This window comes from Phocoena sinus, chromosome 6 (genome assembly GCF_008692025.1).
Source record: "Phocoena sinus isolate mPhoSin1 chromosome 6, mPhoSin1.pri, whole genome shotgun sequence".
NCBI lineage: Eukaryota > Metazoa > Chordata > Mammalia > Artiodactyla > Phocoenidae > Phocoena > Phocoena sinus.
In genome coordinates, this window is record NC_045768.1 from 57,639,573 (window position 1) to 57,666,552 (window position 26,980).

Sequence of the window (26,980 nt, forward strand, 5' to 3'; positions counted from 1 at the left end):
GCAATGAACATTGGTACATGACTCTTTTTGAATTATGGTTTTCTCAGGGTATATGCCCAGTAGTGGGATTGCTGGGTCATATGGTAGTTCTATTTTTAGTTTTTTAAGGAACCTCCATACTGTTCTCCATAGTGGCTGTACCAATTTATATTCCCACCAGCAGTGCAACAGGGTTCCCTTTTCTCCACACCCTCTCCAGCATTTATTGTTTCTAGATTTTTTGATGATGGCCATTCTGACTGGTGTGAGATGATATCTCATTGTAGTTTTGATTTGCATTTCTCTAATGACTAATGATGTTGAGCATTCTTTCATGTGTTTGTTGGCAGTCTGTATATCTTCTTTGGAGAAATGTCTATTTAGGTCTTCTGCCCATTTTTGGATTGGGTTGTTTGTTTTTTTGTTATTGAGCTGCATGAGCTGCTTGTAAATTTTGGAGATTAATCCTCTGTCAGTTGCTTCATTTGCAAATATTTTCTCCCATTCTGAGGGTTGTCTTTTGGTCTTGTGTATGGTTTCCTTTGCTGTGCAAAAGCTTTGAAGTTTCATTAGGTCCCGTTTGTTTATTTTTGTTTTTATTTCCATTACTCTAGGAGATGGGTCAAAAAGAATCTTGCTGTGATTTATGTCATAGAGTGTTCTGCCTATGTTTTCCTCTAAGAGTTTGATAGTTTCTGGCCTTACATTTAGCTCTTTAATCCATTTTGAGCTTATCTTTGTGTATGGTGTTAGGGAGTGATCTAATCTCATACTTTTACATGTACCTGTCCAGTTTTCCCAGCACCACTTATTGAAGAGGCTGTCCTTTCTCCACTGTACATTCCTGCCTCCTTTATCAAAGATAAGGTGACCATATGTGTGTGGGTTTATCTCTGGGCTTTCTATCCTGTTCCATTGATCTATCTTTCTGTTTTTGTGCCAGTACCATACTGTCTTGATTACCGTAGCTGTGTAGTATAGTCTGAAGTCAGGAAGTCTGATTCCTCCAGCTCCGTTTTTCGTTCTCAAGATTGCTTTGGCTATTTGCGGTCTTCTGTGTTTCCATACAAATTGTGAACTTTTTTGTTGTAGTTCTGTGAAAAATGCCAGTGGTAGTTTGATAGGGTTGCATTGAATCTCTGTAGATTGCTTTGGGTAGTAGAGTCATTTTCACAATGTTGATTCTTCCAATTCAAGAACAAGGTATATCTCTCCATCTATTTGTATCATCTTTAATTTCTTTCATCAGTGTCTTATAATTTTCTGCATACAGGTCTTTTGTCTCCTTAGGTAGGTTTGTTCCTAGATATTTTATTCTTTTTGTTGCAATGGTAATTGGGAGTGTTTTCTTGATTTCACTTTCAGATGTTTCATCATTAGTGTATAGGAATGCCAGAGTTTTCTGTGCATTAATTTTGTATGCTGCTAGTTTACCAAATTCATTGATTAGCTCTAGTAGTTTTCTGGTAGCATCTTTAGGATTCTCTATGTATAGTATCATGTCATCTGCAAACAATGACAGCGTTACTTCTTTTCCAATTTGGAATCCTTTTATTTCCTTTTCTTCTCTGATTGCTGTGGCTAAAATTTCCAAAACTATGTTGAATAAGAGTGGTGAGAGTGGGCAACCTTGTCTTGTTCCTGATCTTAGTGGAAATGCTTTCAGTTTTTCACCATTGAGGACGATGTTGGCTGTGGGTTTGTCATATATGGCCTTTATTATAGTGAGGAAAGTTACCTCTATGCCTACTTTCTGCAGGGTTTTTATCATAAATGTGTGTTGAATTTTGTCGAAAGCTTTCTCTGCATCTATTGAGATGATCATATGATTTTTCTCATTCAATTTGTTAATATGGTGTATCACGTTGATTGACTTGCGTATATTGAAGAATCCTTGCATTCCTGGAATAAACCCCACTTGATCATGGTGTATGATCCTTTTAATGTGCTGTTGGATTCTGTTTGCTAGTATTTTGTTGAGGATTTTTGCATCTATGTTCATCAGTTATGTTGGCCTGTAGTTTTCTTTCTTTGTGACATCCTTGTCTGGTTTCCGTATCAGGGTGATGGTGGCCTCGTAGAATGAGTTTGGGAGTGTTCCCCCCTCTGCTATATTTTGGAAGAGTTTGAGAAGGATAGGTTTTAGCTCTTCTCTAAATGTTTGATAGAATTTGCCTGTGAAGCCATCTGGTCCTGGGCTTTTGTTTGTTGGAAGATTTTTAATCACAGTTTCAATTTCAGTGCTTGTGATTGGTCTGTTCATATTTTCTGTTTCTTCCTGATTCAGTCTTGGCAGGTTGTGCATTTCTAAGAATGTGTCCATTTCTTCCAGGTTGTCCATTTTATTGGCATAGAGTTGCTTGTAATCTCTCGTGATCCTTTGTATTTCTGCAGTGTCGGTTGTTACTTCTCCTTTTTCATTTCTAATTCTATTGATTTGAGTCTTCTCTCTTTTTTTCTTGATGAGTCTGGCTAATGGTTTATCAATTTTGTTTATCTTCTCAAAGAACCAGCTTTTAGTTTTATTGATCTTTTCTATTGTTTCCTTCATATCTTTTTATGTATTTCTGATTTTTATGATTTCTTTCCTCTGCTAACTTTGGGGTTTTTTTGTTCTTCTTTCTCTAATTGCTTTAGGTGCAAGTTTAGGTTGTTTATTCGAGATGTTTCCTGTTTCTTAAGGTAGGACTGTATTGCTATAAACTTCCCTCTTAGAACTGCTTTTGCTGCATCCCATAGGTTTTGGGTCCTCGTGTCTCCATTGTCATTTGTTTCTAGGTATTTTTTGATTTCCTCTTTGATTTCTTCAGAGATCACTTCCTTATTAAGTAGTGTATTGTTTAGCCTCCATGTGTTTGTATTTTTTACAGATCTTTTCCTGTAATTGATATCTAGTCTCATAGCATTGTGGTCGGAAAAGATACCTGATACAATTTCAATTTTCTTAAATTTACCAAGGCTTGATTTGTGACCCAAGATATGATCTATCCTGGAGAATGTTCCATGAGCACTTGAGAAAAATGTGTATTCTGTTGTTTTTGGATGGAATGTCCTATAAATATCAATTAAGTCCATCTTATTTAATGTATCATTTAAAGCTTGTGCTTCCTTATTTATTTTCATTTCGGATGATCTGTCCATTGGTGAAAGTGGGGTGTTATAGTCCCCTACTATGAATGTGTTACTGTCGATTTCCACTTTTATGCCTGTTAGTATTTGTCTTATGTATTGAGGTGCTCCTATGTTGGGTGCATAAATATTTACAATTGTTATATCTTCTTCTTGGATCTATCCCTTGATCATTATGTAGTGTCCTTCTTTGTCTCTTCTAATAGTCTTTTTTTTAAAGTCTATTTTGTCTGATATGAGAATTGCTACTCCAGCTTTCTTTTGGTTTCCATTTACATAGAATATCTTTTTCCATCCCCTTACTTTCAGTCTGTATGTATCTCTAGGTCTGAAGTGGGTCTCTTGTAGACAGCATATATATGGGTCTTGTTTTTGTATCCATTCAGCCAGTCTGTGTCTTTTGGTGGGAGCATTTAGTCCATTTACATTTAAGGTAATTATCGATATGTATGTTCCTATTCCCATTTTCTTAATTGTTTTGGGTTTGTTATTGTAGGTCTTTTCCTTTTCTTGTGTTTCTTGCCTAGAGAAGTTCCTTTAGCATTTGTTGTAAAGCTGGTTTGGTGGTGCTGAACTCTCTCAGCTTTTGCTTGTCTGTAAAGTTTTTAATTTCTCCATCAAATCTGAATGAGATCCTTGCTGGGTAGAGTAATCTTGGTTGTAGCTTTTTCTCCTTCATCACTTTAAATATGTCCTGCTGTTAAAGATCAGCTGTTAACCTTATGGGGAATCCCTTTTGTGTTATTTTTTCCTTGCTGCTTTTAATATATTTTCTTTGTATTTAATTTTTTGACAGTTTGATTAATATGTGTCTTGGCGTATTTCTCCTTGGATTTATCCTGTATGGGACTCTCTGTGCTTCCTGGACTTGATTAACTATTTCCTTTCCCATATTAGGGAAGTTTTCAACTATAATCTCTTCAAATATTTTCTCAGTCCCTTTCTTTTTCTCTTCTTCTTCTGGGACCCCTATAATTCGAATGTTGGTGCATTTAATGTTGTCCCAGAGGTCTCTGAGACTGTCTTCAGTTCTTTTCATTCTTTTTTGTTTATTCTGCTCTGTAGTAGTTATTTCCACTGTTTTATCTTCCAGGTCACTTATCCATTCTTCTCCCTCAGTTATTCTGCTATTGATCCCTTCTAGAGTATTTTTAATTTCATTTATTGTGTTGTTCATTGTTGCTTGTTTCCTTTTTAGTTCTTCTAAGTCCTTGTTAAATGTTTCTTGCATTTTCTCTATTCTGTTTCCAAGATTTTGGATCATCTTTACTATCATTATTCTGAATTCTTTTTCAGATAAACTGCCTATTTCCTGTTCATTTGTTAGGTCTGGTGGGTTTTTACCGTGCTCCTTCATCTGCTGTGTGTTTCTCTGTCTTCTCATTTTGCTTATCTTACTGTGTTTGGGTCTCCTTTTTGCAGGCTGCAGGTTCATAGTTCCCGTTGTTTTTCGTATCTGTCCCCAGTGACTAAAGTTGGTTCAGTGGGTTGTGTAGGCTTCCTGCTGGAGGGGACTAGTGACTGTGTTCTAGTCACTAGTGGAACACTAGTGGTGGATGAGGCTGGATCTTGTCTTTCTGGTGGGCAGGTCCATGTCTGGTGGTGTGTTTTCAGGTGTCTGTGGACTTATTATGATTTTAGGCAGCCTCTCTGCTAATGGGTGGGGTTGTATTCCTGTCTTGCTCATTGTTTGGCATAGGATGTCCATCACTGTAGCTTGTTGGTCGTTGAGTGAAGCTGGGTGCTGGTGTTGAGATAGAGATCTCTGGGAGATTTTCGCCATTTGATATTATGTGGAGCTGGGAGGTCTCTTGTGGACCAGTGTCCTGAAGTTGGCTCTCCCACGTCAGAGGTACAGCACTGACTCCTGGCTGCAGCACCAAGAGCCTTTCATCCACATGGCTTTCGCGCCACCCTAGTTTTGAAGCTCCCACCCCTGCCCCTCAGGCTGGGTCCCCGTGGGAGCGATGTTTTCCATTTTTGCTTATTCACTGAAATATTTGTTCTTATGTGGTGATTGTAATCACTATGTTCATTCATGGTGACTTTAGACATTTTTAATTGTTCTGTGTCAGGGATTCTTAACTTGTTTCATGGACTCTTTTGGCAGTTTTTGGTAAAGGCCATGGATAGTTCTTCAGAAAAGTATTTTGAAATATTAAAAATAAAATACATAGGATTACAGAGGAGACAATAATATTGAAGTACACTTACTAAACTGTTTTAAAAATTAGTTTGTGACATGGTAACGTGTTTTTTTTTTATCAATGCATTAAATAACAAGATGCAGAAATCTATAGTTACCTGGTGTCTGAATGATTATGAGCATCAGTGTTTTGAAACTGTGGCTTTGAAGATGAAGGGGAGGTCAGGGTGGTTGAGGACCTTCATGCCTCATGGTCCCTATTATCTGGTTGAAGGAAGAGGCTCAGTTGTCTTTAGAATGTGCGGATTTGGGCTTCAAGAGTGGTAAGGTTTGGGAACAGATGGGACAGCCTTGCTTAGCTCTGACTATGTCCTAGGGTCTGAGAAACCTTTTATAGATGTTATTTCTTTGAACCCTGAGAACAGCTTCATGAGGAGTAGTTGCTGTTGTCATCTTTACTTGACCAGTGAAGCAGCTAAGCTTGGAAAGATTACCCACAAATAGATCATTGAAAAAAATATTGGCCATTTACTCGTCCTCAGAGGAAGTCCACATAAATAAACCAGAAGCAATATCCTGGTTAGTAAATCAGTGCAAGGCCACAGTGGGGGCAGGGTTAGGGTTCAATCTTAATCCTTTGACCAGAGCCCGTTTTACCGCCTTTTGTCCATTCCCTCAGCTGGGAAAGATAAAAGAACTTCTCGGTGACCCTAAGGGCCACTTGAGATTGAAACCCCACATTTGTCTAACCTAGAAAACAAATCCCCAAACTCACTGTTAGGTGATTGTTCCTCCAGAAGCAGGAGGAGGGATGGGGTCTGGACCGGACAGTGTTCACACAGGGGGCTGTACCCTGACCTGGCTTTTCTCAGGACCACAGTTTTCCCCACCGGAGAGGGAGAGGGTCTTCCTCTGAAAGGCCACCTGTGACACGTCTGCTAATGTTGACCTAATAGCTTTTCATCACTGCTTCCTCAGTTTTATTTGGAGACATGGTGCTGGGGTATTTAAACTTAAACATAATTTTTCGCAATATGGTCTGCTGCTGGTATAATTGAAAGACAAGAGACAAAGAGGTTGCAGCAGGCCACAGAGAGAACCATTCATGGGTGACAGTTTCTCACAAGAGTCAGATGTATTCAGGGGCCTTGGGGCAGTTTCTGGTGTTTAGAGCAGGAAGTACACCCCAGCATCTCAGTTTGTGTAGTGATCAAAAATAAATCGTGAGATCTCTTTATTTTTCCTTTTTCCAAACATTCAAATAAGTACCATTCACCAAGATAAATATATGTAGCAAGAGTGTACATAAATGTTCATTTAAACTGTTAAAAAGTGCCTGTAGGAAGTCAGATGAGAGAGGAGGTTGAAATTTGGCTCGTGGGAGCCAGTTCCTTCTCTGCAGATTAGAGATGCCTTTACTGTTTCCTCTCAGACCCGACCAGTGAACGCAATTTCAGTAAATATACAGAAAACAGGCATTTCAGAAACATACACTCCTCTCTAAAAAAACCTTGAACAAAACAACCCTGCAACCTTTATAGTGTTGGATGTTTGCACTGTCTCAAAACAAATATTGCTAAGGATAATTAGTCTTTGTCTTTGATTTATTGTTTTTTTGTCAGATATCTTAAGGCCTTTAGGCTTGAGGCCAGAAATAAATAGAAAATGTGTCCTTAGTCCTTGATCTGATAATGCCAATAGCAAGTCGTATCAGATATTCATAATAAATAAAGATTTTTTTTTTTTGCCTGTCCTTGGAACAGCAGGAAGCTTGTAAGCCAGTCTCCCTAAACTGTGACAAACAGGAAAATTGTGTTTCTTTTTAGATTTAACAGAGAATTAAATGATTAAAATGCTATCATTTCCAGCATTAATTCAGAGTGATCTATAAAAATTCTTCTAAGTTATAGGTAACCTCACAAATTTGTGTCAATTTTTGTGGGTTAGAGAGCACATATCAGTGACTAAGCAGGACCTCGTTGTATCAGAAAGGACAGAGTGCCTTTTTTTTTTTTTAAGTAAGTATATAATTCAGTAATTCTGGGTTCAATTAAATGCTTTATTCGAGGAGAGTAAGAATTTCTGTTTGATTTCTTGTAAACAATAATTTCAAAAAATGAAATTTCCTCTAGGAAACAGGAGCTCTTTAATATTAACATAAAAAGAAATAAAAATGCAAATAAAAAGTACTTACAAAATGTTTATTTTGTGGTTTAGGAGGCTTGCTTTCCCCACCCATCAGCTGAAAGATGTTTAGTGACACTTAATAAGTACTTGGAATAAGATTTGTTCTAAAGCTATCTATATGCTATAGTTGTATGCCCCCTTTGCCCTTTAAATCTGAAATAAACTTGCAATGAAGTATAGAACCCAAACAGGCTGTTAGAGAAGTAGAAATGATAAGTGATTGATTTTTCTCAGCATAGATAACATTGCCTATTTCGTGATTCAGCAAATGCTGCTTTATACCATCAGTGAAGTGCCTCTTTGAACATGAGATTGTGATGTTGCCTTTAATATTTAATTTAATTGCAAATGCTGCTTATATGTCTGGCTTTTCTGCATAGCCCAGGTAGTAATTGCAGAGGGGAAGCTCTGTTTTCTGCTGAGGGGGTGTCAGGAAGAAGGGCAGGAGATGTTCAGGGGCTAGCGTGCTGCCCCCATGACTTCTCACCACTTCTGTTTATTCAGTCCATGTTATTTTGGCTGTTTCTGTGACTATTCTTTGTGCCTGTGCTGAGCTGGATTCAAAACCAGGTCTGTCTGACTTCCCAGTCCATGCTTCTAATAACTGAAATACTATCCACATAGGGAAGACAGGGGAGTGTGGTGTTTGGTCAGGGAACTCCCCAGATATTTAGTTTGCACACATGCCAGGTACCTTCGATAACAAGATGAGTAGAATTTGTCCAACTCTCAAAGAGCAAAAGATGGATGAGCAAAGAGACATGCCTGGGCAACAGGCATTCTTAGCCCAAGGTTGTTGAGATTTTCTGGGCTGCCCTGGAGACTTGCTTGGTTGCTGAAGCCACTCAGAAACCTCTTAGCTTTGTTACATCCATCTAGAATGTCCTCCCTCCCTCCCTCCTCATGCCTCTGCATGTGGACTGGCTGAAACCTGCTAGTCCTTCAAGGTGAACTCAAAGGCAGCCCACTCTCGCTGGCTCCCCCAGTTCTCTAAAACCTGCTAGACAGCTTCCCTGAGCCACACGGGGGACCCCGTGTCCCCGCCGCCGCTGCAGGCTCAGCCATCATGCAGCACGTCCCCAGCACCCTGCAAGGCAGCATAGGACCTGGTGTAGAAGCATTGCACGTAGCCCCTGAACACCAAGAAGTTAATTACAGGGAACTTCTGACTTTGGAGAAGCCCCCTTTTTACTTTATTATGAGTTCCCAGGAGCCAGTCTGTGGAACTGACCCAGAAGTGCCTGGACTTGGTGACTCATGGCCCTCAGTTCAGAGCGGTGCACGGGTCACCTGCCTGAGCAATCCTGCCACCTGGCCTGAGCCGTCCAAGCAGAATCGCACCTCCTTCCTTGTCCTGTGTTGGTGTCCCTCCGGTGGCTGTCATGAAGTTCCTTCTTTGTTGCCCCTATTTCTCACTTGAAGAGTGGTGAAGAGCAGGGGCGCAGATGGGTAACTGCTCAGGTGCACATGCCGGCTTCACCTTTGTTCTGCTGGTCCATCCCCATCTCCTTCCAAGTCCGTAGCCCTTCATCTTGATTATCGTGATGACCATGGCAACACTTTTGTCACAGCTCTTTTTGTTTGCCAAATTAAGCTTCTTGAATAAATGGATAGCATCTTTTTGTGTCTCCTTTTGCATTTTTCAAAATGCCTTTCATATAGAAGATATTTAATAAATATTGAGATAGCTGAAAGAATGAATTGACACGTTATATATAATAAGGAAACGATCCTTCATGTGGTCAGTGGATATTTATTGAGCACCTACTGTGTGCAGTCAGTGTTCTAGTACTGGTATTAAAAGGTGCTTCCAGAGGATTCCTATTTGGTGATCTTCCTGGTGGTGTTTCTGCTGATCCAAAATTTAAAAAAAAAAGTGTGACTAGGCTGTTGACATAATGCTTTTCAAGAGTCATTTGTTAATTTGTCAGTTTGTGTATGAACTGCCATGGCCTTTCCAGTTCTAGAATCCTTTTGTGATTCTTGTTTAATATTTCTCAGGGCCAACAAAGCCTCCCTTGCTTGTTTTGAATAAGTGCAGCCTTCTGGCTGATCACCACCACCTCTGCCCGTTTTTCTGTCTCTGTCTCTTGGCCTGGCTGAGCTCATTCCTCTGCCCTTTCCTCTTTAGCCTGCTGCTTGACTTTTTCTTAGCTTCTCACCCTTTGTGGGGTGAATCTCACTAAACAAAAAGCAATGAGATAAATGGCTTCTGATACATATCATAAATAATGATTTAATTCCACACGCTTGACACCATGAGCCATTTATTTTAATGCTCTGAACTTGAAGGATAGAAATAACTTTTCTTGATGGGGGTGTGGAGCGACAGAGTGCTCACCATGTTACGAGCTGATGCACAAGTATTCAGAATTGAGTTTTACTGTATCATTTCATGACATCTGCCATTTGTAATATGCTTAGACCACTGAGATCAGAACAATTCTGTCTGGCCCGAGTGGTGTGAGACTGCATATTAATTGCTGCCCCTTACTATAGCAGCCCATACCCTGCAGTGTGAGCTCACCATGGACACCTCGGTTTTCAACCTTCCCTTCTCCCTTCCTCCCCAGCCGCTCTTTAGCTCTCTGGGTAAACTGATTTCTCTCGGTACCAATCTACTCCTCTCTCTGCTCCTTCTGAATCTTGCTCTCACATGACAGCTCTCGTGTTCTGCTTTTCCTTCTGCCTAAGTTGTTTACATGTCTGTTTCCTCCCCTGGACTGTAAGCTCCTTGCTGTAAATCTTAGACTGCATCATACAGCGTTCCCCCAGTGTTGGCCATTATTGGCACGTGAGTGACTGAGTTAATGAATATTTATGAGCAGAACATAAATTTTACAGGTAGAGTAAAAAAAAAAAAAGGTTTCTCTTTTAAAACCTATATTTAAGGATGTAGAGCAAAATCAGAGTTTCAGCCTCAGTCCTCTGACTTGCCTGCAACAATAGTGACATCCATTGAGTCCAACAGTATTCCCTGTTGGAGCTGGAAACGTCAGCTTGCCATGGAGTACCTGGAAAAAACATCTTTGGAGAGCAAAAGGAAAAAGGAATTAGGTAATATCAGCTTGTTACCTGTCTGATAAGGAAATACTAATTAAAATAAAAGTATTTGTGCCTGTTTTGAAATTATCAGCTTATTTATGGAAGAAAAAAGAATCATAAAATTGGCAAAACAACAATAAAATCATACTACAAATCATATTAAAAGAAAAAGGGAAGGGGATGTGCTTTGAACCTGTAACTCCTTCACAGCTCATCATTTCTTGATGCCCTTTGCCAGGCTCTGTGCTCAAGGAATCTAATGGTACACAAAGCCTCACTGCCAGATACTTCATTAAATCCTCAACCCATTAGGAGCTTTAATGGCCTATGCCATTGGAATAAGTATGGAAATCCAGTCCCCCGAGAAAGTACAGTGATCTATAAATCATACTTGCCTGAGGATTCTCTCAGCCCTTGACGCAGAAGAATAGATGAAAAAACATTGTACTTCCTGAATTGCCTTATACTAGAGCCTCTCAGAATAATCCACACCCTTTAACACTTTAACCCACCAGCCCAGTGGTTCTCAAAGTGTGATCCCTGGATCAACAGCATCAGTATTACTGACAACTTGTCAGAAATGCAAATTCAACAGCCCCAGCCCAGACACACTGAAATTCTGGGGGTGGCACCTGCAACCTGTGCTTGAAGCAGGCCTCCCAGTGATTCTGAAGCCCTCTAACATCTCTGGTGGCATAGTTACGTGTGGAGTCCTTTTTCACTGTTGAGGAAACAGGCGAGCAGGTCTATAGCTTGACCAAAATATACTTGCCTGGATTCAGTTTAGTTCAACAAACATTGAGCAGCTGTTATGTCCCAGGCATCCTTACTAGAAAACCATAAAGGTGAATGACACCTTAAAGTCACTCTCCAGTGTCATCTGTGTCAGCATTGTCCTGCTCTGCTGTGTTGGTCTCCCTGGACATCAGCCCTCCTCAACTTTGTTCCGAAGTACCCCAAGTGATGGCTCTCTAGGCTGCCTCATTTGACTTCTCAAACCTCCTTTATTTATCGTCTTCCAGAAATCAGTTCCTTATCCCTCTCCCAGTGGGTCACTGGCATCTCAAACAGGAACTGCAGGAAGAATGGCCCTACCTTTCTGAACTTTCTGTGCTTTTAAGCGCCCAACAGTCTTACTGTTCACACATTCCTTTCAGTCCTCATCCCTCTAGAAATTGGTCACCTCAACCCTCATCTATTTCAAAACTAAAGCAGCTACTAAAGAGGTTCTTTCCCACAGCACACAGACTGTCCAGCCCTGGCCTTGAGTGAGTAGCTCTATTTAAAGGAAGATATAGAATTTCTGTCAACAAAGAATAACAGGAGTGAAAAACACTTAACATTTACCTTCCTCCTAATAGCCACTTCCCTAGTCCAAGTCGTCATCATCCTTTGCCTCAGTATTCCTGTGGCTTCCTAACAGTTTCATTTCCCACCAGTCTGCTCTTTATCCACCTTGCTGCTAGAGTGATCTTACTTAAATACTGATTCCATCATTTCACAGCTCACTATCTTCAAATACGTGCCCATGGCCTATAGCTGGGGTCAGCACACTAGGGCACGTGCTTGTTGTTGTAAATAAAGTTTTATTGGAACACAGCCACGCCCATCATTTGTGAATTATCTGTAGCAGCTTTTATACTACAGTTGACCCTTGAGAAACATGGGTCCATTTATCTGTGGATTTTTTTTTCAATAAATATATTGGAAATTTTTTTGGAGATTCGTGGCAATTTGAAAAACTTGCAGATGAACCATGTAGTTTAGAAATATGGCAAAAATTAAGAACATGTTAGGTATGTCATGAATGCATAAACTATATGTAGATACTAGTCTATTTTATCATTTTCTACCATAAAATATACACAGATCTATTATAAAAAGTTAAAATTTATCAAAAGTTACACACACAAACACAGACCACACACGGTGCCACCCATTACATTAGGCTACCCATAGAGCAGTCATATTACTGCTTCTTCATTATTAATGCATGAATCATTATACCTGTAAGTAAATATGAATTTTTTTAACATTATCTTTTAATTTTTGATGCCTACTGTTAGCAATATGTTTAACATCTACAGTTTTTCATATCCTATAAGACAATATTGATGTAGGTACTGACAGACAATTCATCTTGTAAACAGATGACATAAACTTAGGTATGGATAAATATAGTACAGTACTGTAGATGTATTTTATCTTCTTTGATTTTTTAAATAACATTTTCTTTTCTCTAGTTTACTTTATTGTAAGAATAGCGTGTATAATACATATGACATACAAAATACGTGTTCATCGAGTGTTTATGTTATGGGTAAGGCTTCTGGTCAGCAGTAGGCTCTTAGTAGTTAAGTTTGGGGGAGTCAAAAGTTACATGATTTTTGACTGCGCAGGGGTTGGGGTTGGTGCCCCTAAGCCCCACATTGTTCAATTCAACTATACAAGGTAGAGTTGAGCACTTGCAACTGGCACTGTGTGGCTCACAAGCCTAAAATATTTATCTGGCATTTTAAGAAAACTTCTGCTACCCTTGGTCTATAAGATAAAATTTAGTCTGTTTACAGTTAACTTACTGATATGTTTGGGTTTAGTTCTCCCAATTTATAACGTGCTTTTTCCTTTGCTCCCACCTGTTCTATGTTTCTGTTTCTTTCCTTTCATGTCTTTGTTTGAATTTATTATTTTTCCTTATTCTATTTGTTTTCCCACTATTAGTGAATTGGTACTTTTACCCTTTTCCCAGACAATTCAAGAACATTTAGAACATTTAAAACTTCACTTTTGCTGCTTCTTCCTTATATGCTACAGTTGTCATCTATTCAGATTCTCTCTCTGTTTTCAAACCCGGAAGACATTAATGTTATTGTTCATACAGTCCATATTCATTTAGATTTATCCACATATTTAGCATTTTGGTTACTCTTTACTTCTTCATTGCATACTTCTGATCCTTGAATGTGAAAAAGAAAAAATAATCTTTATGTTTGCTCTCACATTTGAATGAAAATTAGGCTGGATGTAGACCAAATTTAATTTTCCTCTATAAATTGGAAGACTGTTTCATTGTCTTTTAGCACTCACTATTGCAGATTAGAGATCTGACAGTAATCTGATTTTTCAGATTACTATGGAAGATCTGATTACTTCTTTGGAAGATTTTGGGATTTTCTCTTTTTATGTCGAAATATAACATGTATCTAAGATGTGTTTAGGTGATTTAAAAAAAAAATTAACCCTACTTGTTGGGCCTTTTTCAGGTCTGGAAAATTTCTGTTATTTTCTCTTTTTTTATTCATCTAGAATGCCTTTTTTTTTTTTTTTGCGGTACGCGGGCCTCTCACTGTTGTGGCCTCTCCCATTGCAGAGCACAGGCTCCAGACGCGCAGGCTCAGCAGCCATGGCTCACGGGCCCAGCCGCTCCGCGGCATGTGGGATCTTCCCGGACCGGGGCACGAACCCGTGTCCCCTGCATGGGCAGGCGGACTCTCAACCACTGCGCCACCAGGGAAGCCCTAGAATGCCTTTTAGAGAGATAGTAGAACATCTGGATCTCTTTTCAATACTGCTTAGCATTTGTGTTCCATTTTCCTTCTTTTTTGATCTTTTCTTCTGTGTCCTGCACAATCTCTGGGCTCCATCTTCCAGTTGCTAATTTGATCTTCAGTGGGATCCATTTCAGAATTCAGCACATCTTAATTTTTTTTTCTTTACAATAATATTTTTAATTTTAGAACTGGTGGTCGTTACTGTTTTTGTTTTTCAATTGATGGGATCTGTTTGGGAATCTATCATAACACATGCTGCATCTCTTTTAAACTCGTCTTCTGTTTCCCCTTACCTGATTCCTTAGGCCAGCTATTCTTCTATTTATTAATTATAGTATCTCTTGTTCATGGCATTGTTTTCCTTCAAGTGTTTGTGATTTTTAAAGTATATGATTGTATTTTATCTTGGGTGCACTATTTTTTTCCTTAGCCCAAACGAGAATTCACTTGTCTTATTGGCAAATGATAGGTCAGGTCACAGGACTCGGATTCAGATCGGATCAGATTACTTCACCTGCTGATGAAGAGTGGGGGCAGGTGGGCCGTGGGGCTGGCCTGACAGTGGGTCCCTTGCCTTTTAATTATTTGCTTCCACTCTTGACATTGGCCTTGCCAGAACTGCCTCCTCAGAGAAACCTACTGATAGTTTGTTGCTGGGGCTCTCCTCCCTGAAATTAAGTGCTCTCTTTTTTGTTAGTCAGTGCTATTACGGTTTCATTCTTTTTCCTATCTCTATTTATTTAGGGTTTGGGGCTGGTGGATTTGTAGCAGGGGCTGAGGCCACCATCTTGATCCAGTCAGTTCATTACATTTCTTTAAAGCCTTCTTCCCTATGTTACCCCCAAGCACACCTGATTGCACTGGTCATTCTAGTTTCGTATAGCATTTTGTTTCTACTTTTTTCATAGTACTTAATTCTATTGTAACATTCTAGGAAGTGGCTTATATGTCCTAATCTTTGCCCTATTGAATTAAATTCCGCAGCCCAGCAGTATAGGTGTTAAATTGCCATAGTTGCTTTAGCCAGGGTAGAGAACAATTGGTTTAGTAGCAAGCAGGTGAAACTGCGGTTTGGAAGTACTATGTAGACTGTAATACAGCATATGGAATGGCTCCCCTACTAAGTTTTGTGGAGTTCTCCATCTCTCCAAGAACCTATTAGATGTTTAAGCCAAACTTCTCAACTCTATGAATAAACATCTTCCAAAGCATTGCATTACAAGAGTCTTCAGGTTGACTTTCTAAGGATACTGGTTTTATCCTTAGAAATGGCTACCTCTGGTCTTCCTGGGAAAGGAGGCACTTCCCTTACTAGATTCCAAGGAGTGAGTTATTAGTAGGCTTAAATGTATTCTCTCTGTCTCCTTCCCTCTTTCTGGAGAACTTCTGTTTATTGAGGAAGTTAATGGTAGAAGAGGCTGGGAGTTACCAGTTCATTAATTAGCTAAGTCATAGTACTCTTTCTTACTCTTAATCCTATTTAATTGGTAAAATAGGAAACAATTTCTCCTTTCATACATCTGTCAATATCTGAATTTATTCAAACACTGACCTCTTTGTGGTGTGATTAGGCTCTTAAAAGATTATCTGATTATGCCTGGGGTTCCTGATATGAGGTCTTTCTATTATATCTGTCATCATATTTCAAATGGTTGGAATTGACAAAAAGATACTGGTAAACCAAGAATTACCAGGAATGTGTTGAAACTGATACCAAGAATTGCCAAAGAGATATCAAGATGTTAAATAATGCTTTTGTTCGTATTGTAATGTGTCTTTTTTCAGTTCTATGGGAAGGTGAATCAAAATGGCATGAAATAAAAGACTGCGAGACTGGTTAGGAGGCCACTACTACACTGGGCAAGACAACATGGACAGAGATGGTGAAAGTTGGTATAGATGGGTAGGTGAGATCAGAGTAAGATTAAGGTGCAGAATCTATTAAGGTGCAGACTGAAGATGCTGATCAGATGTGAGGGCAAAGAAGAGTTAGACGTTTTGTCCACATTGATTCTTACAGGTCTGTTGATAAAACATTACAGTCCTCAAAAGGCATTGAGTGTAAGTACCTTTTTTGTCCCAGGAAGGAAAATGTACCTATAAAAGAAGAATATTTGCATCATCATTTGATCAGATTGCAGACTTCCTTTATCCTTAGGAATGAAAAGTTGAGCTTTTTGATCACTCTGTTTCTTCTGCTTTCTGAACCTGGCCCTGTGTTGTTCTACAACTATTTTTTCCTAACCTTCAAGTATTAGTTCACAAATCTTGCATTTAGTGAAGCTGTTTGATTTTTTCCCATCTCTCGTAACAAATGTACTGATAATGTTTGGGGCTAATTGTATGCAATTTAACTTTCATATTGTGGTAACTATTATTGCAGTTTTTATTTCCATTCTTTCTTCCCCAGGCATAGTCAGCTATAGATATTCAACAAAATTATGCCCTTTGGGGTGATTTTCAGTTTTCTCACTTTGGGAGGCATATTTTTGTTTCAGTCATGAAGGGTTCAGATTTGGATTATTAAACACTTGAGCCTGCAGTTTCCACATTGGACCATTTAACACTTTACGTTTCCTTGTAAATGGAAACGTGAGCCCAGCTGTGTGCTCTTTGGGTTTTTTTTTTTTTTTTTTTGCGGTACGCGGGCCTCTCACTGTTGTGGCCTCTCCCGCTGCGGAGCACAGGCTCCGGACGCGCAGGCTCAACGGCCATGGCTCACGGTCCCAGCCGCTCCGCGGCACATGGGATCCTCCCGGACCAGGGAATGAACCCGTGTCCCCTACATCGGCAGGCGGACTCTCAACCACTGCGCCACCAGGGAAGCCCCTCTTTGGGTATTTCTGAAGACCTCGTCTAACTTAGGAGAGTATGTGCCTGTCTGTCAAACCCATAGTCTATCTCTTGATGTACAGAAAGGCCTAGCATGCAGAAGGTAAAAGAGAAGAAGCTTCAGCATTCATGGGTGATTTACAGGAGCACCCGGGGGGCCTCTTCCTCAGCTCTGTGCCTGGAGAAGCATGTGCAAAAGGGCTTGGCTTTCCTTACCACAAGCATGTGTCTGGTAGTATGCGGCTGTAGCTGTGTGTTTCCTTGAAGGTACGCAGCTTATGTTGTCACAGTCACTCTCACCATTAGGGGCCCTGGAGGTCAGGCCTTGTTGGTGTAATCAGTTTTTTTACTCTCTAATAGCTATTATGCTGTGAAGTGTGGAAATTGGCTGAGTTGGCCGAGTTTGAATTGATGCTCTTCTTTGTTTTAACCCTCCAGAAATGCATGTTCTGCAGGCACCGGGTTAAGAAGGTCTCTGGAGCCTGCATCCAGTGTTCCTATGGCCGATGCCCAGCCTCATTCCACGTCACCTGTGCTCATGCTGCTGGGGTGCTGATGGAGCCTGACGATTGGCCGTATGTGGTGAACATCACGTGCTTTCGACATAAAGTCAACCCACACGTGGTAAGGCCTGCTCTCCCTTTACCGATGCCAAGACTGCATATGAATCCCTTCCTGCACACCTCCCAGGGCTAGCATGTTCTACTCTGTTATGTTACTCATTGATGATGTGTCTAGACTGTGAGTTTCTTGAGGGCAGGTATTATACATTATTATTTACTAGTATTTGCCCAAGACCCATCAGTGTCTGGCACATGCTAGATGCAATACATATTTATTGAGTTTAATGAGTGAATGAACAGATGAATGGATAAAACTCTTCCTGCCTGCTCTGGTTTGGGGTTTGTCTACAGGGCTGCTGAGTACGCTTGTACAGGTTGTGTCCTGCACATCTCTGGGATGAGGGGGAGAGCATTTCTGGGAAGAGACTGATGTGAAAGCGTCTCCTGAGATCCTGCAGTGTTTAATCCAGACACCTGTACACTCTGGCCTTAGGGGTTTATTTAATCCCTTCTAGAGAAAACAAAGAGCAGCAACACAGTAAAGGGAGGGAGAGGGTGATCACAAATGTTTGGGGACTTGCTGTCTGAGATGGGATAAGTTAGGGGCAGCATAGAGGCCGAGAGGAGTGAGGACAAGCTCAGAAAAGCAGAAATGCAGAAGAGAAGTTCAGAGGGCAGCGTTTTCTGCCTTTTCCATTTCACTCAGGACTGAACCTATTTCTGGGAAAAGAGCGTTTGCAACTAACTAACATGTGAATTTAATTGTAATTCAGTTTACCTGTCCTTGGTGAATGGAGTCTTTCCTCTGTTTCAAAGGCTTAGAATCATTAAGACAGTGTAGAGGTAGTTGCTATGCCTTTGTTAGCTTTCTTGTTCACCATCATTGTTTTTGGCCACCAGTGAGGACTCTAAAGCATCCTATCGACCCTCAGCTTTGCTAACGTGCTGCCCCTTGTTATCCCTGGGAAGCTTGGCCACAGATTATTTGCAGACTAACATGCTTGTCCCATGTCTCTAATCACCTCCTGTGAGCAGCCTGCCAAGTCGTCGGTATGGGCTTGGGGAGCCATGACGCATACACAACGGATCTCTCGACTTTTTGATGATTCTGGCAACTTCCATCGGTGTCTTGAGAGATGCTTGATGTTTGTGGGTTGGAACTCTGTGTGGATGCATGCGAATGTGCAAATGTAGAAAATGACATCACCAACTGTCACATCTATTTTAAAGTCATTTTCCATACTTTTCCATTGTTTTAGGTCTCAAGTTACATATTCATTCATGCTTTTTCCTTAGTTTCTTGAGTTGATGGGCTCTTGCTAAGAATAGTATATGTACTCAGCAGAAAACACTTTAGCAGCTTAAAAAAATTACACTAATAACACATTGCATTCTGTGGCGCTTTGCCATTTACAGTGAAGTCACTAGCATTACCTCATTAGATGACACATGTGAATACATTTTGAGATGTGAACCAGGTCATGGCCTCTGGAGTCAGAGTTGTTGGTGTTCACACTTAGATTCTGCCAGTAACACATGTGCAGTCTTGTGCAAGTTCTTCTCTCTGAGTCTCAGCTTCCTTGTCTACAGTGGCATGCTTACCTTACCATGTGGTTTTCAATCCACCGGACACTGTAAGCCCTCAGAAAATGAAAGTTGAACTACTGCTTTCTCGTTTTGCTACTTCTGCTGCTGTTGCTGCTACAATCCTACATGAACTGGGCCACATGAGTAATATTATCCCTGCTTCAAGGATAAGAAGCTCAAGTTCAGAGAAGTTCAGTTTTTTGCCCAAATAGATTCAGTTAATGAGCGACAGGTGCTGGAATGTAAATGTCTTTTCAGCCCCTACTCTACTATTTGTTGAATTCCAAACCCCAAACCCCGAGTGGTGCTAGAGGTGTTCATCTAAAGCTTTGCTTGGGATCATACATTCCCTTTTTAATATTCCAGAGCTCTGTGGTTACTGATGATTATACTGAAGTTGCTATTAAAGAGATCCAGGTGTTCAATCAGGACCTCATTCCTCTTAACTCTGATGTGTGGCTCAGTCAGGTCTGTGTTACCAATGTGTTTCATAAATGATGATGAAAAGGAAAATATTTGACGTTGAGGTGATTTAGAAACTGCTCTCCCCTACAGATTACTTTAAGCTTGGTATACTTTGTAAAGGGTAGGGAAAAGATCATATAATTTACATTACATGTGGCAGGTTTTCCTTATGAGGAAAACATTTTAGTGATCGTAAATTGCGTTTGCAAAGCTCTCTAGGGGGAAGCACTATGAACACTGGATTTCTAAAATACATTCCTGATAGCTAATGCTTATCCATTATTCTTTAATTAGACTTCAAGTATAGATTCCTCCCCAAAATGTTTGACAACTAACTAGAGGGAATTCATAGAATCTGGCAACTTTGGTTAAGAGCACTGTGATTACCCTTACTGTGTTAAGTGTCCTTTCCTTTTTCAAGCATAAAAAAATTGAACTTCACTCAGGTACTTCTCTTGATGTAAACTGTGAGTGCCAGGGGACACACTCCCAAGAGTCGGAAGTATAGTTTGTCTATGTTCTTAACCATGTCTTGATTGTTTGGGAGTAATGGGCAATCACTGAATCATAGCAGTGGAAAAAACTCTGAGATAAATTTCAGGCTAACTTGGAGAGCCAACACAGGCATTTTAGAGAGTAGAGGATGCCTGTACAATTTAGGTGAAATGAAGTATAAAGCTACAGTTACTTCAGTATTCCATTTATACTTACTTCAGAGTTTTTGTTTCCCTTTTTTTTTTTTTTTTTACTTCTTCCATTATTTGCTTTTTTGCATCCAAAAGGACCATTTTAAAGTAAATTCTACTCCTCCTTTAATGCCATAAATTATTCAAAATATACTAGCTTATTCAGTGCTGTTGAGCTTTGGGTGTAAAGTCATTCTGGATAATGCTATAAAAATTTTGTCTGATTTATTATAATGCACTTTTCCAGTAGACAGTAATCATACTCTGTAATTAGAATGATAACATTTGGAGAAATAGGTAGCTTTCAAATTCTTAAAGTAGAAAGGAGCATATTACAGAAAGTGTTCAGCTAATCCTTGATAATCTAAATTTTAGTTCTCAGTTTTCAGTGTTTTTGTCAAACATATTTTTTGACTGGCACCTTACTTTCTTTCAAATATGAGGTTTTATTCGTGTGTGCATGTATGTGTGCACATGTGTTTAGGTGTGTAGTGTTGTGGTACTTGACCATCCTTTGCCATGAGCCACTGTGACCTCTCTTCTGGCTCTATTTCTGAAGGTTCCATTGGATGTGTTCCTAACCCACTTACGTGCATGTTGCACAGATGTTTATAAGGAAAAGACGGAGAACACAATAGATAGTAAAATGGTTTTGAACCTGGGAGCCTTGAAAACATTTCTTCTCCAGAGCAAACAATGAGCTGCTCATAAATTATATACTTCTGCAAAGTATAGCCACAACTGGGTCATCTCCTCACACCTGAGTAAACTAGAGAGGTGTCCAATGGAAGAGATGCCTGAATAACGAAGGGCAACAGAACTGAGGAAGATGGAACGCACAGATTTCTCTTTCAAGCAAATTACTTCAATAAACCTTCATATTAGATTTGTAGTGTTTGTTCCATATATGCAATGTTGGAGCTCCAGAATCACTTGTAGTTTATGCATTAATACACTGTAAGGAGCAAGGCTTATCTAATATAGAATCTTATACAAGATACATCATTTTCATCTTAATACTCTCTCCTATCAAAGACATTTGAGAAATTTATTTCCTTTATAATTTTCTAAGTTGTGGCTATTAGCAGGGAGATAGACACCTATTCAAAAAAGAGGAAGAACTTGAAGTAAACATCTTAGTGGTCAGTCTTTTTCCTGCTATTTTGTGTACCTTTTCTTCAATTTTTTTCTATTATTTTAACTAGATCATTATATTAACTAATTTAACCAGTGTTTTATCTTTTAAACTAGTACTCAACCTTCCATAGAAGCTGCTTGGTATAAATTTGTTGAAATAACTCGCTAATGCTAGGGAATGAGCTTAGTGGACAGAAGAGAGCTAGTGTTTATTGAGCATCTTTTATGTCGTGTGTGTGTTAGATATTTTACATGGGCACCTTATTTCCAGGCAGTGTTCTTGGTGTGGGCAATGGAAAGTAATGGTCATGTTGGCTTCTGTATGCCCCTCCTCCCCCCGCCGGCTCTGAAAGTTTCTCTTGTTATTCTGCCCCTTTAGCTTGCCTTCATGTTCTATTCTAGCACTCATCTTTGTAATAGAACTTGAGTTCTTGCTCAGCACTTACTGACTTCTTTCCCCACCTGTGTCTTCAGGCCAGCTGCCCAGACAAGCTTTAGCACAACTCCTTCCCTGCTAGTACTATGCATGGCTCAGGACAGGGGGGACACCCGCATTGCCCAGGATCTGGTGAAGGGCTTATAGCAAGGCAGCTCTTCTGGTTAATCTATGCTTACATAACTAACCTTTGGGTGGTAATGGGGTGAGGATACCTGTCATCACTAACAATAAAACCTTTCCTTGGTGTGCAGAAACAACTATCACCTTGCCAGCATGTGGAGCAATCAATGGACGATCAAGGCCCCTAAATTCTAAACCCTGGAATATTGTATAGTGTATTGTACTTTCAGTATCAGTTATTGAGAAAACACCAAGTGACCAAAAAAAAAAAAAACATTAAGAAATCAGTAACACTTTTATATGAATTCATTAATTATAAAAAGGGTCTGTAGTATTTCAGGTTGATTATGGATTGATAGGGAGAGACCCCAGATACTCATTCCCATTATAAATCCCCACTGACCATTTTGAGCATCATTATGGGTTCTAGCCTTTTAGGGATCCAACAGGTACCAGTTGACTGTAATTTTCTTCTTGGTGCTTCTGTCACACTTAGACCATGTGGTTTCAAAACCAGGCACTGTGACACAGAACCAGGCTCTTAGCTGCCATGCTCTATTCCATAATAAGATAGGCTAAATAAAGATATGAATAAAATGTTTTGGGAGTGCTTGGAAGGAAGTCACTAATTCTATCGGGGGCAGCCAGGTAGATTTCACAGACGAGGTAACATTTGTGCTGGTTCTAAACAGAGAGAGTTTGAGTTTGCTGAGAGTTTGAGTTGATGTGTTGACCCTGTCGGAGCCGGGCAAGCTCGCTGGCATCGGAATGCCACACTGAAAGCAAACTAAACTCTCACTTGTGATTAGTTCTCAGTTATCCAGTTGTCTCTTGATTCAAACTATAGTTTGAATCCATCAGTGTTTTTTCTTTTCTTCTTCTTTTCCCTCCTTTCGTTTGGAGCTCCATTCCATGGCTTGACTCTGTCCCCTTCTAGTTTCTCTTCCCTGCTTTTAAGAAAGAGAACCAGGATTTAGCTAACACTCATCTAGCAATGATCTGAATGGTGCCATTTCCACAGTCCTCTTCCTGCCCCCCAGATCTGGGTGTCTTTGTGTTTAACTGACAGTGTTTGGTGGTTGTTGTTTTTCCTATAACAATTTGGATATTGTTAACTCCCTTTCTGTTCAGTCAGTAAAGTTTGCTATGACCAGATAACAAGCTCTTCTTAGACTTGCGCATAATAATCTGGTATTTGTATATGATTTGTTTCTTGTGTGTAGATTATTTTTGAAATGCCCTTCTGAATTTGTACTGTTATTGAAAAGCAGAGAGAATTCTGACCAAAGCAAATGTCTGGAGTAAAAAGTTCTTAGCAAGGGTTCAAACAAACAAACAAACAATACGGTGATTCAAGGATGAATCTGATCAATCTTTCTAAATCATACATACATTTGAAAAAAGAAATCCCTTACGCTTTTATCAGTAGGAGTGTTTTGTTGAGATCTCAATCCATGTATCCTAGATGACAGAAAGTTAAGGCCAGGGCTTCCCTGGTGGTGCAGTGGTTGAGAGTCCGCCTGCCGATGTAGGGGACACGGGTTTGTGTCCCGGTCTGGGAAGATCCCACATGCCGTGGAGCAGCTGGGCCTGTGAGCCGTGGCCATTGAACCTGCGCGTCCGGAGCCTGTGCTCCGCAAAGGGAGAGGCCACAATATTGAGAGGCCCGTGTACCGCAAAAAAAAAAAAAAAGAAAGTTAAGGCCAGATTTGCCTGGGAGGAGAAATATTTAACACAGACATTTTAGAATATTTACAATTGGAACCCATTTTCCCTTGTTCACTCTGTCAGGTAGAACCAGTGAAGACAGTGTTTTTCTTAATTATATCAAGAAAATTAAATATATCCCACTTCAGACTTCTGTACTCTATTAATAACCCTCATTTTAATTTCCTGCTTCTACTTCTATAGATATTTCCAGGGGAAGGGCGAGGCCAATGATCATGGAGCTTTTCTCCCCCAGGCTTCCAGTCAGCAGAACAAGGGCTTCAGAGAATCTGTAGCACATCCTCAGTCCCTGGAGTCCCATTGTTATTGCCTTCATAGCTAGTGTAGTTAGAGACACCCAGGGAATCTCTCTGAGGGCCATCCTACCTTCTGCTGGGCCTGGCTGTGGGGCATAGAGGAAAAGTTCTACTGACACTGACACTCTCCCCACAAGCTTCCTGCAGTGACCTCATGGTCCTAGGCCAGAGGCTCTCTTGTCTCCGTTGAGCCATCTTTAGCTTACCCTTCTGTCCCTCCCCATTTTCCAGCTCCTTTTCAAAGTCTGGCCACTTGGTAAGGGTCTTTGTGCCAGTCCCAGCTCGGGCAACAACTGCAGAGATTCCAGACCCATTTCTCATGCTAATTAAAGTGTTTCAAGGAATTTTTGAACTTGTGGGAAGAGATAACAGATGCCTCCATTGCAGATTCCAATTTTAATTCAGTCAAGGATACAGAAACTAATGAGAATGGGGAGACCATGCAGGCAGAGAAAGGCCAAATGCCTTGGTATGCCACCTCTCCTGCACACTGTTCCCTAGTGGGCTACCCATTTGTGGCAGTATCTGCATGGGGTTGGCTGCTGCTGGGTCTGAATCAAAACTGTATTTTGCTAGCATATGTCAATAGTTGCTCTATATGAAGGGTTTACATTCCCATTCTGGAAGAATGTACTGTTAACAGTCTGGGTCTTTCCATTTAAGGAAAAATTTGCAAGCAACTGGCTCTGGAATCAGACTTCTTCTGGTCAGCAAAGACACATCCTCATCTGGGGGCAGAAAGCAGAGTGGGTTTCCAGGGGCTCAGAACAATATCTCTGCCTTTAAGTACAGCATTTCTCTAGACCCTGATTTCTTATCCTTTATCCTTTAATTTGGTTGGGTAAAAAAACATTATTTCAAATGCTTCCCAGAAACATCCAAATGCATTTGAAAAATGTTAAGACGTAGACTGTGTGGGACGCCTTGTTTATTTTGCAAATAGACAGCGCTTGCTCCTAAGGGCCTGAAGAGCCCCTGAAATAACTCTGAAGCCATGTTGGCTACTGAGGCCTTAAGTGTTTTTGATGTGAGTGTTAGCAATCACCCTCTTTGGAGCCTTGATTTCCAGGAGCTCTCTTGTTCGACAGCCTTGGCTGTCTTCCTCTCTCTCAAAATGCAGAATAAGGTAGCTTTATAGGAAGGAGAATTTTGCCTGAACGTTTTTCAGCCTTTGTAAAACTGCAAATTGATCCCAATTTAAACAAGAAAATTTCATGGAAAAAATCTGCATCTTGGTACAGGTGTTTGGTTTTTATCACTAAAGCAGACTCATCAGAAGCCCCAGGAGAAACTTGTCAGTGTTGTATTTCCTGGTTGGCTCTGTTATCCCCACTCCCTGCCCTGAAGTGCATCATGGAACCAGGGACCAGTCAGCAGACCTACCGCAGAGGGGCCAACTGCAGGAAGGAATGTTTACATGGGACGGTTGATACTTGGCAACTTCAAGGACCACATGTACTGAGGAAAACCAAGTCTTCCACTCTAACAACCACTTATGTGGCTACGTTTTTTAGCATAGGTAAGATGTGTTTCTATATGAAACACTTGCTCAGTTTTTCACAGAATTAATATTTCTCAGTTCCCAGGAAATTTTAAGCTTTTCAGCAATTTATACACCTTTTTTAAAAAAGTAATTAAGGCTTGCATTATTGTCTGATAGCTTGTTACGAAAATTAAGTAGTGACACTAAATCCCGTATTTTAACATTGGTATTACGGTCAAGCACCATGGATACAGTAGAGAAATATAAATGGAATGTGCCACAACAGCAAAGGGTATTTGACATTCCAACATCTTGTAAAGCGTAAGAGGCAGATATTCAGTTCCTTCATTTAGAAAACAGTAATTAGATGCCATAGTCGTAATGAAATCCATAGATACTGACAAAATGTAATGAGAGTATAATTTTATGAGACTATTAACTGCAAGCAATAGAAAAGACACTTAAATGAGGTAAGTTCCAAGGCTTCTATCTAAAAGTCTAGGTCTATGTTCTGTGTCCACTTTCAGCAAACATGATATATAAAACTCTGAATTAACTAGAAAGGCCTCTTGAGGTCTCTTGGCAGGAAGCCAGGCAGCCTGGGGCTACTTCCCCCCTTTCCACAGAGTGTTGGTAGCCATCTTGGGCTCTGACACATTTCTCACGTGTAAATAAATACTTCTTTCCAGGTATAAAAGGGATGGTTTCTTCACCATTCCTTATCTGAAGTTGGCTTGTTTGCACCGTGAGGTTTCATGCATCCTCCCTGTCTTCTTGTCCCACACTGGGTATAGTGAAATTATAGAGTAGTATCTGAAGGAACATTTCCGGTTTCTACATCTTTCAATGAAACATTCTTTTAATTTTTCTTTCAGCCATTACTGGGCTGACCTGTCACTCAGAAGCTTTTTCTTGGGGCAGGAGGGAGGGAAAAGTGAAAACCCTCTTCTTTGTGGGCATCGGATACGCTCATGGGTTATTTTCCATTTTGTTTGTCTTTCCTTGAGAATTAGGTAGGCCTTTTAGTTAATTTTGTCCCCCTTTTCTCATATATTTCTCAGGAATTAGAAGAAAATTAAAAATTTGCAAACCCTTATATATTAAACAACTTTTAACTATACCTTAAAGTGTGTTGTCATGTATCTTTATCATGTATTTTGAGAAAAGAAGAGCATCCTTAATAGATGCAAAGAAGTAGCTTTTGTCAAGGCCGCAGAGCCCAGAGAGATTAAAAGGAGGGCTACAAGGCACGGGGCTGGAAAGGAGGGGCTGCTCCAGAGCGGCTCAGTCCTTCCCCTGCCCTTCCTGCCTCCACTGGAACCTCACACAGCTGTCTTTCAAGCACAGTTCTGGGCACATAGATGCATTTAATTAACACTTGATAGACTGACAGATGGATATTAGCTTGCTTGCTTAATAGTGGACGTTAAAGACTGTGGATTTGTCCTCTTTGATTAACATTGGTGAGCCAGTGAGGCAGAATCTGCACTGTTCCTGCTGTTGTTGTGATGGGCAGTAGAAAGCTTTTGGTTGACTTCTCTGCCACTGCTCCTTTGGCCGTTTCTCCTGAAATTTCAAACGAAGCTTAGGAAGCTTGCACTTGTTCA

General features: G+C 40.3%; 1 protein-coding gene across 5 annotated transcripts in view; it reads left to right on the plus strand.

The window, feature by feature from the left end:
• The window catches only part of KDM4C (lysine demethylase 4C), a 428,305-nt gene that overhangs the window by 322,539 nt on the left and 78,786 nt on the right, over nt 1-26,980 (plus strand). For all 5 annotated transcript variants that reach the window (XR_004350381.1, XR_004350380.1, XR_004350379.1 and 2 more), the window contains one exon: nt 17,308-17,493. Coding sequence is in view for 2 of the 5 variants with exons in the window: in XM_032634921.1 (XP_032490812.1) it covers nt 17,308-17,493 (186 nt within the window). In the remaining 3 variants the exon portion in view is untranslated. The remainder of the gene's footprint in view (nt 1-17,307; nt 17,494-26,980) is intronic.